Here is a 16,467-nt window from a genome sequence, read left to right as displayed (position 1 = left end):
GGCGGCGCTAAACCACTGCGCCACCGGGGCTGCCCTGTGGTTTCCCTTTTTGACTATACTACTAGAATGACCCCAAATGCTTTGAGGTGGTGCAATGGGGCTGCTCAAATGAAATTGTAGCAAGACCAATATTGTTAATCATTCAGATCCCCCTGACTTATAGCCACCAATAGATGAATCTACTTTTTGTATGTTAAAGTTCACTTGCTAGCCAGCTGTGCTGCAATTTGTATGCCTAATTCTTCTTGTTCTATCCTGATCTTCTGTACTGTTTTTCCACAATTGGATTGGCATTTTGGGTAAAGTTTCCTTAGTTCAGGAAATACATTTCTCCTTTCTTTTTTTTTTTTTTTTTAAGATTTTATTTATTTATTCATGAAAGACACAGAGAAGCAGAGACATAGGAAGAGGTAGAAGCAGGCTCCCTCTGGGGATCCTGATATGGAACTCTACTCCAGGACCCTGAGATCATGCCCTGAGCTGAAGGCAGATGCTCAACCACTGAGCCACCCAAGCATCTCTAGTTCTCCTTTTCATATGAGAACCTCTGTGCTTTTTCTAAGTGGTTAATTTAGTTTCCGAGTGAATTTTTCTTATATCCTCTGAATCTTAAAATTAAGTTACTCATTAAAACGAATGGATTCCTATGAGAACAAAACCAGCTAATTAAGACCATGTTTTGGTCAGAATTGACCAGTGAATTTCCTTGGTTTCACTACCCTGAAGGATGAGATAAGAGGCTGATGTGGCACCTTCTCTGCCTCCAAGTGTACAAACACCTTTCAGCAGTGAAGCATGTTTTTCTCTCTTACCAGGGGAACAGGGCTGGGTGTGAGCAGCTACCTGGGGTACAAACTAGACCTGCCCACAGGGCAGGACCTTTCCTCAGAGTTTCAGAGCCAACTCCATATATCAGTCCCAGAAGTCTTATTAGCCAGGTAAGACCCTCTGTCTCAAGAGAATAACTGTAAAACATAGGATATAAGTGAGTAAAGCAGCTGACATTTGAGGAGGTCCTACATGGATAGACCAGTAGACATTCCAGACAGGCCACGATTAAGGATTGAGCTCCAGCCTCTAAAGGATTGCTGCTGATAAAGAAGGCAAAGCCACAGGGCCCGGCTCCCAGGCAGTTTCCTGGAGTAAAGTAATACCCCATACAGAGAACCATGGATTGTTACCTAAAGTGAGGGTAAAGACCAGGCTCTTAGAATGGGACAAAAGCCCAAGTGACAGCTCTAGTACAAATTCAGAGCAGGACAACAGGAGGGATAGCTCCTTCTTCTTATGATTTTTTTGTTAAGATTTTTTTACTTATTTATTCATGAGAGGCCCAAAGAGAGGCAGAGACATAAGCAGAGGGAGAAGCAGCCACCCTGCAGGGGACTCTAATGTGGGACTCGATCCTAGGACCCTGGGATCATGACCTGAGCCAAGGGCAGATGCTCAACCACTGAACCACCCACGAGCCCCAGGAGAGATAGCTTTTAAAAATACATCAGGGGATCCCTAGGTGGCTCAGTGGTTTAGCACCTACCTTCAGCCCAGGGTGTGATCCTGGAGTCCCGGGATCAAGTCCCGCGTCGGGCTCCCTGCATAAAGCCTGCTTCTGCCTCTGCCTGTGTCTGCCTCTCTCTCTCTCTGTGTCTCTCATGAATAAACAAATAACATCTTTTAAAAAATAAAAATACATCAGTAAACACTGGTCATATGCCAGGCAGTGTTTTAAATACTTCACAGTTCTCATTGCTACCATAATAAGACAGGTACTGTTATCCTCATTTGACAGATGAAGAAGTTGAGGCACCAAGAGGTGAAAGTTGCCCAAAGTCACCCAGTTAATAAATGGTAGATCTAGTATTCAGACTAGACCAATCTAATTGCTGAGCCCTACCCTTGATTGTTACATGTCTCCGTCTTGAGGCTAAGTCACTGTGTCAGGCTCACAGTAGTGAATTAGGCTCAAGCTCCTCACTCACTCCTGCCTGACATCACCTGGGGTCATAGAGTGAGTGGAGAGGGCGGCTGGGAGCGTGACTGTTGAACTTGCCGAGGAGTTGGGGAGCCCCTCCCCTGCACAATCTGGCCTAGAAACAGCTGTTCCCACTGCAAAGCTGTGGCAATATTTAAATGTGTCATAATATCACCAATAAGTATAAATGAAGAAACAAAGGCATTTAGCCGTTTGCATTCAGCATGAAATCCCATTGGAAAAAAATGTCATCTTAAATCCTCATCTAGAGAAACAGTTGGGGCTGCCCAGAAAAAGGAACGTAAGCACAAAACAGTGTGGGGGAGTTGAATGAAAAGTGGCTAATGTGTTCACATCTGATGTAAGCGTTAGTAAGAATATCAGAACTGCAAAGAGAAAAATAGCAGCTCTGAAGCAATATTGCTCTTTATCTCGGGGAACTCCTTTCTGGAGAATTCTCAGTTTCAAAAATTGCTTTTACCCCTGACAATAAGGGTCCCTCCCCTAAGGTAGAGCAGAGTGCCGGCATCTTCTACTTATTGAACGTTTTGTGAATAAGATGTAGAGTTAAGTGGTAAGCCATGTATTCCGCTTTTTCCACCCCACCCCAAGCACGCTTAAAATTCAGGTATGCTAATAAGCATTACACTTACTCTGCACTGAATACAGGTAGTAGATGTTTGGTTCTGTGGTTTGGGCCTTTATTTTTTATTTTAGTGTATTTATTTTTTACTATATATTTGAATGAGTTAGGAAGCTGGTATTTTTGCCCATTTCCCCCCTCCCAAAATCTTTATTAAGATCCTCCCTACTCATTTCTGTGATTTCTAAAAAGCAACATTAATGTCTGATGAAGTGTTCAACGTTTTACCTCCTCAGGCAGCATATATTAAGGAATAAGAATAAGAGAAGGTCTCTGATAGACCCATATTTGATACAGTAATGAAAATGGTTTTCTAAGAATGAACATAATTTTCCTCCAAAGTCATCCTCCTGTTGCTCATAAAATAGTGGGGGTAACTCATAAAGATAGGTAGAACCTTTCTGGTGATTCTGAATGATCTTTTTAAATTAGAATTAAACAGCAGAATTCTGAATTCTCCTGTGCACTTTTGTAATATTAAAGTTAAGTTTGTATAAAAGAACAACATAGGACCTTAATAAAGTTGACTGGCCATGAATAATTATTTCTTTGATTTTCTCATCATGTATCTATGGAGCTTTTAAATGGCTTAACATCAGCTTGGCTTCCCATGGAAACCATCTAAGACCGTGCTTTTATCTTTCTGATCCCTGTGCTAAACAAATACTACTCCGTTATTAGAGATTTCTAGAGTACTGATTAAGCTTTAAATAATAAACCCAAGTCAAATTATTTTTTAATAATTACATGACTTCCCGAGTGATGGAGTGTCTCCAATCACTTTCCAATTCAGAGTCACTCTAAAAATGTAAACTGTGGGCCTGAGGACTTTCAGCTCTATCTGAATTGCTGTTGCTAGAAAAGGATAGGGGGGAGGTGCTTAAAAAGCAGAAAGAATGAGAAACCTTTACAACACAAACTCTTTGTTCAGGGTTCATGTTTAGGGTTCATTTCCCTGGATACAAAGACTAAAAGAGGGTGAAGAGGCGTACGTGGGGTATATCAGTCCGATGGGGTCGTTGGCTCAGGGCTTGGTCCTGGTAGAGCCCTTTGGTATCTTGAGGGGTTGATGTAGGGCCACTTTTCAAGTTAAACTTTGTGACTTTCCCTGCAGGTGGATGAAAGCCAAACTGGAGAACCGGGCTGGCTTGGAGGAGAATTAAAAGGAAAGACGGGATGGTTCCCTGCTAACTACGCAGAGAAAATCCCAGAAAACGAGGTGCCCGCTCCAGTCAAACCCGGGCCCGACCTCACCTCTGCCCCTGCGCCCAAACTGGCTGTGCGTGAGACCCCCGCTCCGGTGGCAGTGAGCGCTCCGGAGCCCTCCACGACCCCCAACAGCTGGGCTGACTTCAGCTCCACGTACGTGTAGGCACGCCATCTCTGAGGGGTTTTGGATCTCCTTGCTCAGTAATCTTTTTAAAGTACTTTTATGGGTTTGGGCTGTACCTCTGGCATTAAGGAGTGGGCTCATTTCCCTTACCCTTTTCTCTGACCACTCTGCTGGCACACTGGATTACATTCACGGAGCTGGATTTCATTCTCTCATTGCTCCGCACTGGTGTGTCCTGGGAGGAACGAAGTCAAGCCTGTCATCGTGTTGCATTCAGTAATTTGTCTCTATCTTTCCTTCCTGTGGAAGAAATGGAGAAATATCATTCTCTAATAATAATTCACTTACCATCCAGGGCAGTCAGCAAACAGTTGTTTCCTGCATGCAAGCAGCACTTTTTCTGCTGGTCAAAAACAGAAATTGAATTCAGTCATGTGGTTTAGAACAAGATAGAAAGCTGTTTCCTTTAAAACTTTCCTCTGTCATCGGTCATCGGTCTTGTACTGGGAAGTGAAGAGACGTGTGCTCTTGGCCGCACCCCTGGTCATCAGGAAATGGCATTAAAAACTGTGTGTAAGCAGAGGTTTGAAATGATGGAGGAAACTGCTGCCCACGCTTCCAGTTAGAGGACTGTGATCTATGTGTGCAGTCGTCTAAAAGTAGTTCATACGAGCATTCAAATAGGAGGGATTTGAGTAAGAACTATTTTAATTTTTTAAAAAATATTTATTTATTTGACAAGAGAGCACAAGCAGGGGAAGCAGCAGAGGGAGAAGAGAAGCAGGCTCCCTACTGAGCAGGGAGTCTGGTGCGGGGCTTCATCCCAGGGCCCTGGGATCATTACCTGAGCCGAAAGCAGATGCTTAACCGACTGAGCCATCCAGGTGCCCCTAATTTTCTTTTTCAAGCCTAATCATTATTCAGAAGAAACAAATAGTAGGCAAGGAGTCAAGACGTAAGGCTAGAGAAAGATCAAATGGCTTAAATAGAGTAGAGGAAGGAGCATGGTGACCAGGGGCACAGGAAGTAGAGGGAAGGATGTAAGGAATAGCAAGTTTTACATATTCCTGTTTTCATACAAACGGTTGCAGGTGCTAAGAAAAGTCCTCCCTATCTAATCTCTGTTAAAAAGTAGCCTTCCATTAGCATGATTCCAAGTTGAAAGACTCCCTTCCTGTCTTAATCTTGATTCAAAAGTTCTGGCTTTTTTTAAACTGAAGCTCAGACTAACAAAGAAGACAAACACCATGTTTTCTAGGAGTTTCTTTTGCTGTGGATCCAGTCTTGTGAATCTTCTGCAATACATGTGTGATGTGCGGTTCTCCTGCTTTAATCACGGACATCTTATTTTCCAAACTCAGAATCAGGATGTACCATCTAACAAAGGAATTATATTTTTATTTTTATCAGAGGGAATCTTAAGCAGACTCCACACCCCATGTAGAGACCAACATGGGGCTGGATCCTATGGCTGTGAGCTCATGACCAAGCCAGAGTCAGATGCTTACCCGACTGAGCCACTCAGGCACCCCTCAAAGGAATTATTTTGATTTCCAAATATGTTTATGTCTTATAAAGATGCAAAAAGTACATTACATTTATATTTGCATTCACACAGATGTATTAACATTATAAATATTACAAAATTAAAACCATCCCTGAGACCCAGCACGACTGGTTGCCTTAAGGATACCGCTTGTCATTACCCTGGTGGCTAGGCCTGTGGCCTGGTGCTTGCTGTGGGATGGAAGGAGACAGAGAAATGGTGTTAAGTGCCAGCTGCCAAGCTGGCATGTTTTATTATGTGGTGTATTACGTCTTTTTTGCTGGCTGCACTATCATTTTTAACAGTGACAATAATGGCATGTGAGGATGCTTCTCTGGTACAGTTGCAACGAGTCCCTATCCCATGTTTCATGAGACCCTTCTAATGAACCAAATTGACAGAATATTGTTTCCATTTTATCAATGGGGAAATGAAGATTTAGAGCAACTACTGTAATTTGCCTGAGGCTCGTTGCTGTCTTGTTTCTCATCTTTAGAAAGCCCTGTAAACGTACTGGCTTTACAGCTGCCGTAGGTGAGAAGCTGGCACATAGAAAGTACTTGCTTCTCATGGTGGCAAACTTTCCTTCCAGGTGGCCCACCAGCACGAATGAGAAGCCAGAAACCGACAACTGGGACGCATGGGCAGCCCAGCCCTCTCTCACCGTTCCCAGTGCTGGCCAGCTAAGGCAGAGATCAGCGTTTACTCCAGCCACGGCCACTGGCTCCTCTCCATCTCCCGTTTTAGGCCAGGTAAAAGCAGTCAGTGGGAGTGTGAAGACCTAGCATGCAGTACCCAGTACGAGCACATTTGGCCAAGTGCTTATCGACAGTGTTATTTCTGTGTATCTGGGTCAGGTGGCAGTGTGGATTCAGTTTACATTTTCCCAATAGCATTAAGGAGCCTGGGGAGTTCAGAGGAGGGTAATTTCCTGCACAGGTTGACCAGGAAGCTTCGCTAAAGAAGTAGTATCTTATACCATGGGTAGATTTTGTTAGGAAGTAGAATGGGCTTGCCTGTCAGACAGCAAATGCTGTGAGGAGAGGCTTTAACGTAGGAGACCAGAGTGTTTCAGGAAAAACTTAGGCCTGTCGATCTGGGGAGACCAATAAGTATACATCGGAAAGGCTTGATTACCGGTGAATGGGAAACTCTTAAGTGCCCTCCTAAGAGGGTGTTTCTAAAAGGATCGTTATTCTGAATATTACTACTCCATACGATAAAGCAGTAGTTTACTTAATGCAATGAACATAAAGGAATGAAATATCTATACATTAATCAAACCAGACAGAGCAAATGCCCATGTGGGAGGCATTTGGGGGTCAGGGACAGTCTCTGACTTGGGATCAACAGGAGGCATGCGGGCTCTGAGCAGGTGCATGGGGAGGTGCCAGCAGAGGACATCGGGCAGCAGCGACAGCTAAGCAGGACGGAGTCACACTCCTGTTGGAGCCAAAGGAAAGCAAAGCAGCCTGGGATTGAGAGAAGGATCTGACCTCCGAGAGAAACAAGGAGGGCACAGAGAGAAAATGATTTTTAGTTGGAGAGAGGAGCTCAGTTTTAGGTGTGTTCAGGGTGAAGGTAGGGCACCAGGTGGTCCCATGCGACAGGCAGTGAGAACATAGATCAGCTCTGAGGAAACATGTGAGATCTTCAAAAAAAGAGAACAGGGTAAGAAAATGGAAAATCCGCAGCATGTGTGTGTGTTCTCCCCACCTGAGAGGAGGAGCTCCCAGCCAGAGATGTTCTCTTCCCTTTGCTTCTGTCCCTGCTGGGCTCTTTGCAGGGACTGGGGTTGGTGATCAGGGTAGAGAGCATTCAGTGTGGTAAGAAGAATGTGTTTGCGACCTGGGAAGGAGTAGGAGATGCTGACTGCTAGGTAGGCGAAGATAGTTTATATCCAATTTTTAGAACGTGGAAGCTGGGTCCTATGGGGAATTAAACAGTTGACCAAAGTCAGGAAATCAGTGACACACGTGGGGTTCCAACCCCGAGTCCAGGCTCTGTCCAGCCCCAGGCTGGGTTATTCCAAAGTGTCAGTGGGGAAAGGTCGACAAGGCTGGGGCCCAGGCTTGGCAGAGGAATGGATGGAAGCAGCTGGGAGGATGGGACAGCACAGAAGGGCTGTGAGCTGGTGGGCTGTGGGGGTCGGGGAGCTCCCGCGAGCCCGAGGAAGAAAAACAGGCAGAGAATCTGGGGGATCTGAAGAAGTGTGCAGCCGAGATGGAAGGGAGGAGGGACTTCGAAGGTCCGAGAAGGTGAGGACCCAGGAGTGTCGATAGGAAAATGTCTTTTAAAAACAGGTACAAGTTGGTTCCAAATGAGCTGCCTTTGAGCATCATCTTTTTGTTCCTGTCCATTTTCGTATATGCTTGAAAGTTGACGTTGTAATTTTCTTAGTATCATCTTAAGATATTGTAATGGTTTTATGTTACAGTTTTTAAAAAAAGATAATAAATGCCTCACCCTACCTTTCCAGCCTCATCTCCTACTGCACCCCTCCATGAAACTAGGCTCCACGCACCCCAGGATTGTGCTCCTCTTCCTGGACCCTTTGCAGTATGCCACCCCGAGGCCGTTGCCTGTGCTGTGCCTTCGGCCTGGAGTGCCCTTCCTCCGAAGCCCTAGCTCTCAAAATCCTCCTCGCCCTTCAAGGCCTGACTCCAGTGCTGCCTCCTCTGTGAAACTGTCCCTATGGCCCCTGGGCAGAATTCATCCCTCTTTTCTCTCTGTTCCCACAGTGAATAGCTGGAGCCTCTTTGTAGTAGATCTCGTTCTGCCAAGTGGTATATATCATTGTGTGTGTCTCTCTCTTGCCCGCTAATTGTGAAGTCTTTGCTAATGATACCATACTGTCCCTTTTTCCAGTGCCATATGGTCAATAAAGTCTTTTAGCCTAAATTATTTGGAGGAGGCAGAGGTGGCATTTTATTCCTCTTTGTAACCCCTCTCTGCATGTAGATGTATGTAGTGGATCACAGCAGATTTATGCCAGCCAGACCCCTGGGTCTCTAAAACAGGAGCTCAAACAATCCAACGTGGGGCATATTTTCCTTTGTCCACCTAAACTATCAGTTCATTATCCTTTGAGATTTCGCAAGATTTCTACACTTCGGTATGAATCTTCCACCCAACATCCAAAATCCATTTGGAAATGGGGATGGTGGGAGTGGCCTGGGCACCTTGGAGGTTAAAACAGAACCAGATGTCAAAGGCACACAGCCAGGTGCCCCAAAAGAAATATGACCTCCTGGCTTGTTTAATGAGGCAGCTCTGGATGGCCAGATAGTGCCCCTGCGAATAGGCTGGCAGGTGTTGGGCTCTCCTTTTGAAAATGAGAGATCACCAGGAACCAGGGAAGCATCCAGCACCCATGCTGCACTGAAGCAGGGCCCTTTGTGGCTGTGTGTGCCTGTGTGTGCTTGCTGGAAAGGAGTGTTCGTGCCAGTGTTGATGTCACCTGCGTCGGTAACTGATCACAGAGTAATGAGAGGTCCTTTATGTATTTCCACACAAGGGTGAGAAGGTGGAAGGGCTACAAGCACAAGCCCTGTATCCTTGGAGAGCCAAAAAAGACAACCACTTAAATTTTAACAAAAATGACGTCATCACCGTCCTGGAACAGCAAGACATGTGGTGGTTTGGAGAAGTCCAAGGTCAGAAGGGTTGGTTCCCCAAGTCTTACGTGAAACTCATTTCAGGGCCCATAAGGAAATCCACAAGGTATTTTTGTGTTTGTCTGCTTCTGTTAGATGAAAACAATGTTGGGCATGAAATTATTGCTTGCGTTCATTAAGATTCGCAGATGGGATTGCAGGATTATGGTGTCTTCTGGATCCTCTAACTGCAGAAGTTAGAGTGCGTATCTGGAGAAGACAGCCTCTGACAAATAAGTGGTCATTTTCTCCCCCCCTTCATTGGTGGAAGCCTGCATATCTTGTGTTCCAGTGACTTATGTAAGAAGGACTTCTACTCTGAGGCCTGGAACATTCTTGTGGATTTGTTGGTGATCATGCCTAGTACTCAGTACTATGCAGATACACATGAATACTTACAGGCTCAATGCATTTGGGGAAATAATTGAAAGAATGGATTATGAACCTTATAGCATGGATCCTTTAACATAAAGGTTGTAGTTCAATTATTGCAATCACCTAGGTGTTCAAACAGGTTAGGAGCTTCAAGAAGATAAAAATAACAAAAAATATTGGAAGAGCATCTATCGTTGCTTTGAACTAGATGGATACGTTGGCTATGTAGCAAGTGCTGAGAAACAATGCAGCTCAGACTCATGCCTCTGTGGCGCTGTTAAGTGTTTTAACTTAGCCAAGTGCAACTGTTTCAGCTGTACAGCTGTAGATGCTTCAAAGTTTTAAATATTAAGCAGCTCTTAAAAAAAAAAAAGGAAAATCAGTGTCATTTGTATTCATGTCTTTGAAGATAAAAATTAAAATACTTTCTCCTCCCATCTCTTTCAGCATGGAATCTGGTTCTTCAGAAAGTCCTGCTAGTCTGAAGAGAGTAGCTTCCCCAGCAGCCAAGCCGGCCGTTTCGGGAGAAGGTGAGAACCTGAGTCAAATCATGTTCTTAGGAGGGTCGAGGGGATCACGTAATATAAACAGTACATGTTTGAAATGAAATGGGATTTCACTTTAAAATAGACTGTACTAAAAAAAAAAAAATAGACTATATTAGTTTATGCTCAGTGTGTTCCACTCTGAGGTCAAATGAAAGGTTAGATCTTTACAAAAGCAGAGTACTTCATGGAGACTTTCAAAATAGTATCAGATACATTGATCATAATAACCGAATCTTCTAATGATAGTTGGTCACAAGCTCTCTGACGTTTGAAAGAGGCCCATCAGTGTCACTAGGGATCAAGTTTTGTGAGCATCTCTGCAGCTGGATTGTGGTCATTGCTTCCCCTACTATAGTCTGTTCTCTTCTGACTTGTACATAAGTGTTTTGTTTTAAAAATGTTACTACACAGTCTAGTAAAGCTGTCCCAGCAATCGCAGTGGCATCTCTGCCACCTCAAAAGAAACAGAGTTCAGTTTTTCTGTTCCTTGTCAATAAGCACACCCGATTATTTAAGACCTAAAAATTTAATTTTGAGTGTTTAGCACACAAAGAATTAATTGCCTTATATCTTGGTCTTCATCACATAAGTGTGAGGATTATATATGCTGATACATGGTGTGGGCTTTAAAACAAATAAAAAAAAAAAAAAAAAAAAAAAACAAATAAAACCCACATGATCCAGGCTCTGGATGGTAAAAATCTCACGTCTTTTCTGCAGTCAGTGTAGCCATTCTCACCTCATTGAAGAGTGCTACCAGTAGTTTGACAGGCTTTCCACTGCAAGTCTGATGGGGATTCCTAGCTAACAGATGTCTACCCCATTGTATGCTAATTTTTCTTGGGTTCCTTAAGTAAATTCTATGAAGATAGAGTGTTTTATTTAGTCTCTTCACCATCCTGAGATTGTCACATTCCTTGGAAAGCGTGGCTTGTGAAAGAATTATGAAAACAGTTGTTTGGCTGGAGACAGCAAGGATTAAAGTTCAGTGGTATTTCAGACCCCCGGTAACAAAATTACTTTCCCCAAAGGAATTTGAGAAGCAAAAATGTTTGTAGTTTATAAATACAGCTATAAAAACCTCATCACTGCCAAACACATCCAGCATTTTATTGCATCCAGTTTTTGCTGTTGCCACCAAAACGATCATTAGAAGAGTTCTGTTTATACACTCTATCAGTCATCTGAATCAGTGCTTTATCCACTTAGCAGAACGAGGCAAAAAAAAAAAAAAAAAAAACCAACTCTTTTTAAACACATGTGTGGTCCATATTATATAAAGCAGATTACTATTCTGCCCAGATTCAGTATGTTTTATCCAATGACGTCTCCTCGGAAGGCTGAAGTTTATACCTTGGCTCTCTCCTAGTAGCCATGCCCTCACTTCCTCTCCTGTAAAGTGGGCTACTGACCCCCTCTTCGAGTAGAAAGTAACAATCAAGGATTATGAGATAATTTGCATAAAGCATCTAGGAGAAAGGTCAGTAAGAGTCTGCTAGTGTTTTTTCCTTTTTGCTTCATTTCCTGGGTTGTTGATGGAGAGCCACTTAACGCCGTGAGCATTCTCCTCTAGGAGCAGCATCGATGAACGCCGATTTGTTTTGAAACGTGTACAGAGGCCTCGTCCCTTGAGGCCTCAATCCATAGGTCACAGGTGAACCACACACACGTTTAAAGTTGGGTAACAGAAGAGAGTTTCTAATCTCCGCTGACATTTATTACATCCATTGTCAGATGATCTGGAATATTAAGAAACACTAGGAGAGAGCTCACTGGCCTTCCGGAGTGGCGTGAGAGGACTTGGCTGTTGAAGTTCAGAGAAAAGCTATCTGCATGTATCAATGAGCCCCTTATTAATATTGCATTAAAGGTAGTCACATTCAAAGTAAAGCATACATAAACCAGATTAAACAGATGGTCAGTTTGGGTAGCTCTTAGTGTGCCCACTTAGGAATGGCCAGTGCCCTGTGGTAACTGTCTCTGGAGGAGGCTCTGAGTGCCATCGCCCGCCCATCCTCCCATGGCCCGTGTCACTGAGCCCCACAGGAGCCTCCCAGATGCCTGTGTGCATGGCAGGGCAAACGAAGCCACAGTCTTTCCAGTCTCCTTGGTATCTTATAGTGCAATGGTAGGTTCAGCCAGAGTTCATGCGTCTGAAGTTTCTTCAGCACTTTGAAAGTCACTTCAAAGATTGGATCCATTTTTGAGAAAGTGACTTTTCAATGCAGGAATCACTGGGAAAAGCATCCATCTGCCAAAGATCCTATCTTAAATGGCCGAACATGAGCTTCAGGGGCAAGTGGCAGAGCAAAACCAAACGGGGGAAAGGTCAGAATACTGAGAGATCGGGAAAAGGAACATATTAATGAAAAAAGAATGTCCTTAGCACAACTGCCAGATTTGATTTCCGTGTGTGGGAAATCATTTTTCCTGTGTTCACTGTGGAGGTGTGTGTGAGCCACACTGGAGGACTAGAGACAGAGCGTCTTCTGTTCTCCCTTGGTCATTTGGGTGACCTTGTGTCTGCTGTGGGGTCCCTACTCCCCGGGCCCTGGCTGAGGCTCCAGCCTGAGGCCAGCACTGCCTAAGCTGACTCAGCCCTTGGCGGGCTCTCCCACGTTGTAGATCTGCCTACATTAGCACACGCATTAGGGGGCATTGTGTCTTTTTGTGTTTGTTTTAGCTTTCATTAGTACCTCCTGCAGAGGCTCTTATAATTAGCCAAAAGCATTCCTCCATACTCAATTTCTGCCTATTAATTAACATTAGGCTCTGAATTTAAGGGCTCCATCTGAAGTTTTAGTGAGAAACAGGCCTCATCCATCCCCAAAATGAACTTTCCGGGTGGGTAAAAAGTGATTTTTTTTTTTTTAATGACTTTGACAAAAATACCCAAAGGCCTAGGATAAAATGGAGAAAAAAATGGAAGCAAGACACTTAGGTTCATCTCTCTGTAGATCTCTTATCCTGCACCTAGTATAGTGTCTAGAATTTTGTGTCTAGGGATCTTTCTGAGAGTGATTTGGTTTCTGAGCCTTTGTAAAACCAACTCTTTATAATTAAAAAGGAAATTTTCCTCTGAAATGCACCCCCATCACATGCAAGACTGTAAAGAAAGTCAGTTCTTAGCCTTTAAGACTTGAATAATAAAACATAGGAAACATTTCTTTTCAGCTTGTTCAGGAAGGCTTGCTTATTTTCTGGGATTGAGTAGACGTTACTTTTATTATCAGTCCTCACTACGTGTTTGTGCACTTGAATGACAAGTAGATGCCCGTTTTTAACTAAATAATACGTATCTTTTATTTTGTGTTTTAACAGCTTCCTACTATCTGTGTATATGGCACAAAAGGACATAAGTTTTCACTCGGGCACTTGAGTAATGAACAATGTGTCTTATTTAATTTACATGAAGGATTATAGTGTATCTAAAAATGTTCCAAAATTGTGACTTGGTACCCTCAAAACGAAAACACGGATACTTGATGTGCATAGAAGAGCTGGTGTGTTAGTGCATCCAAATGAGTGCTCAGCACAACTAAGTAAATGTTAAGAGTAAATGTAAAAACCATTTTCACTCCAAAGGAAATGATGACATGAAATTATAGCTCAGCCCTGGCACTCGGTGTCGGTAGACAGGCAGTTGGCATTTTTGTTCGCATGGCTGGGTCTTCCCAAGAATTGTTCCCACGTCTGCAGTTACTGAATTTGTATGTGCAGTTAGGGCATTTGCAGCCAGGGATGTTCCACACTTCTGTTTTATCTGTGACAAGCTTTTCTCTTGAATGGATCTTATCCTAACTTCCTTATTCATAAACTTGCGTTTGCAAAGCTGTCTGGGATCTCTGTAAACAATCAAGCTCTCTCCGTATCTCAATATTTCTCCCCACCAGAATTTATTGCCATGTACACTTACGAGAGTTCTGAGCAAGGCGATTTAACGTTTCAGCAAGGGGATGTGATTTTGGTTACCAAGAAAGATGGTGACTGGTGGACAGGAGCAGTGGGCGACAAGTCCGGAGTCTTCCCTTCTAACTATGTGAGGCTTAAAGATTCAGAGGTAAACCCACATTAACTGTTTACTCTCCCTTTCTGTGCGATGGTTCTCTCGGCGGGGAGTCGCCAATATTTGATGGTGGAACACTGTTGATGGGTGTTGCTGTGTTCCGGGAACTTGACAGTGGATACAGAGTGCCCTGTAATTGTTTGAACTGGTCATTTGGTGCTGCAGGGTAAGCTTCCCACAAGCAGAAGAACCCCCTGGGGCTGAGCAGAGGCTACCTCTCTGGAGGCTGGTCTGAGAGAGTTAATGTTCAGGGCTCATTTCTGTTCCTGCATGCGACTGGCTTAGGGTTTAGAGCGAATGTTCTTGGTTGGGTCTTCAGGGTCACTGATCTGGGATACCCAAAGAAAGACACACAGCAATATTTTGCCCATGTAAAACAAGAGGATTTGGGTGATACTGGCCCCAGAACGTGGGGTGGTAGAGAGTTTTTACAATTGATACTTTTGCCTACACATTGGGAAGACACAAGATTTAAGAGATCAATGACACTTTTGACCAGGCCTTAGAATCTCAGGCCCATTGATGAGGGCCTGAATTTATTCTAACTGCTGTTCTCCTTATGAATCAGAAATGAATCCCATTGTTATGCGGGGCCTTAAAAATCCAATTGCAGAACAAGAGGTCTTGAGGCAGTGCAGAGTTCAATGAAATGGTGGGGTGAGCCCACCACCGGGGTATTGGGAGCCTATCTCAGAGTGACCAATTTCAAGTTAGTGGAGAATTTCAGGGTGAATCAATGTAGTCATTTAACAGATCCATTGCACATAAATAAACCACAAGAATTGTCTTTTTTTTTTTTTTTTAAACCTGCTTTCTCAGGTGTAAGCCAGTGGACAGAGCTCCTCTGTCATTGGAATGCCAGCAGGAGGGTGTACCTTGGGCTGATCCACAGGCCCTAGTACCTCCAGCTGCTTTGGGAGCCTGGAGCCTGACCCCACAGTGTGGTCCCTCCCTCCCCTTCCTTTCTCGCCTTCCCTGCAGTGCCCAGAAGCAAGTTTTTATTTTGCTTGGGTTTTGTTTTTTCAGGGAGTGTCTTTTTAGCTGTTTCAGTTTTGGGGTTTGGTTTTGTTTTGTTTTGTTTTCCCTTGCTGTGGTCTTGAGAGCAGCTTATTGAGACTCCCAGGAAAGGATTTGCATGAGTCTGCTTACCCTTAGAGAATTTGGCAGAAGCCTGGTAGACAGTGCTTCTCTCCAATGCAGCAGTGAATTGTCCTCTGCAGACCTGGAGAGGGGAGAATTAGGGTTTTCTCCAGGAATCCAGTTGGATCCAGTAAGAATCATACAGATGATATTCCAGGGGTCACAGGGGAATAACTAAAACTAAACTCAATTTCTACTGCTAGGCGTGAAGAATCTTAGAGTGACTACCTTTTTGGATCAATTGAAAGACCAAAACCATTACTTATATTGTATTTTGATAAATCATAGTTTGCTATAAAAAAAAATCTGAAATCAGTAAGTTAAAAAAGAAACTGACATTTTTAAAGGTAAGCTGAATATCAAGGTGCTTTTTTAACCATGGCCTTAAATTATGAGCCACAGAAGAACCAACGGAGCTAAAGATTTTGCACAAACATTTGGCTACATTATTTCATAGTGATGAGAAAAATCTAAAAAGTCAGCTCTTTCATTTTCCTTGGGTACAGAGTTCAGCGTATAAGGAAAATTTCCTGCTAAACCCAGATCCAGCCTCAGATACCAGGCTTTCCCTCTGGGCATGGGAGAGGTTGTTCTATCCTGGCTTCCCTTCTCTGTAGGAGAAGGGCTGTGGCACATATCCTGGGGCAGCTTTTCTACTGCATTCCTGAGATGTGCCAGGACAGAACCAGGCCTTCTGAGTATGTCTTAGTTTATGTGCTGGCTGTGGTGTTAAAAAGGGAGCACACTGGGGCACCCAACTGGCTCAGTTGGTAGGGCATGTGACTCTTGATCTGGGGGTCGTGAGTTCATGCCCCACGTTGGGCATAGAGCCCACTTAAAAAAAGCAGGGTAGCACACTGAAGCTATTTGGACTCATTCACTGGGTGTTGCCAAATGCCTTTGTTCCTTTTATGGCCTATAGGGAGTTATTATAAGTCCATACTGGGAAAGTTAACTGGTCATTTGGAATCTTGTTTCATTAGTATTCCTTTATTTTGATACGCATCCTATAAAAATAGCAAGGCAGATTGGTATTATATATCTTTTATATATTTTTTATATATTATACAGAAATCATAATCTGAGTAAAAATTGTAACTCAAACTTTTCCTGGTAAATGGTTATTAAATTTCAATAACCAAAATAAAGGGACCATGATGGCTTAGATGAATGGCATGTTTTTATTCT

The 16,467-nt window shown here is 43.5% G+C and overlaps 1 protein-coding gene and 1 long non-coding RNA gene across 6 annotated transcripts in view; one reads left to right on the top strand and one right to left on the bottom strand.

The window, feature by feature from the left end:
* ITSN1 (intersectin 1) overlaps window positions 1-16,467 on the top strand; it is a 223,180-nt gene that overhangs the window by 145,135 nt on the left and 61,578 nt on the right. For 4 of the 5 annotated variants that reach the window (XM_041735053.1, XM_041735051.1, XM_041735050.1 and 1 more), the window contains 5 exons: window positions 3,730-3,977; window positions 6,087-6,246; window positions 9,012-9,217; window positions 9,973-10,055; window positions 13,967-14,133. In XM_041735053.1, coding sequence (XP_041590987.1) covers window positions 3,730-3,977; window positions 6,087-6,246; window positions 9,012-9,217; window positions 9,973-10,055; window positions 13,967-14,133 — 864 coding nt within the window. The remainder of the gene's footprint in view (window positions 1-3,729; window positions 3,978-6,086; window positions 6,247-9,011; window positions 9,218-9,972; window positions 10,056-13,966; window positions 14,134-16,467) is intronic. The other variant, XM_041735052.1, reaches the window with a different exon arrangement.
* LOC121479448 lies at window positions 1,790-4,721 on the bottom strand. Its single transcript, XR_005984730.1, has 3 exons — window positions 4,297-4,721; window positions 4,099-4,183; window positions 1,790-3,723 (listed from the first exon to the last, which is right to left on the bottom strand). It is a non-coding gene; the product is annotated as an uncharacterized LOC121479448 (long non-coding RNA).

The sequence above is a fragment of the Vulpes lagopus genome, chromosome 20 (genome assembly GCF_018345385.1).
Source record: "Vulpes lagopus strain Blue_001 chromosome 20, ASM1834538v1, whole genome shotgun sequence".
Classification (NCBI taxonomy): domain Eukaryota; kingdom Metazoa; phylum Chordata; class Mammalia; order Carnivora; family Canidae; genus Vulpes; species Vulpes lagopus.
Note: the sequence above shows the minus strand (reverse complement) of the source record. Positions and strands in the feature narration are given on the sequence as shown.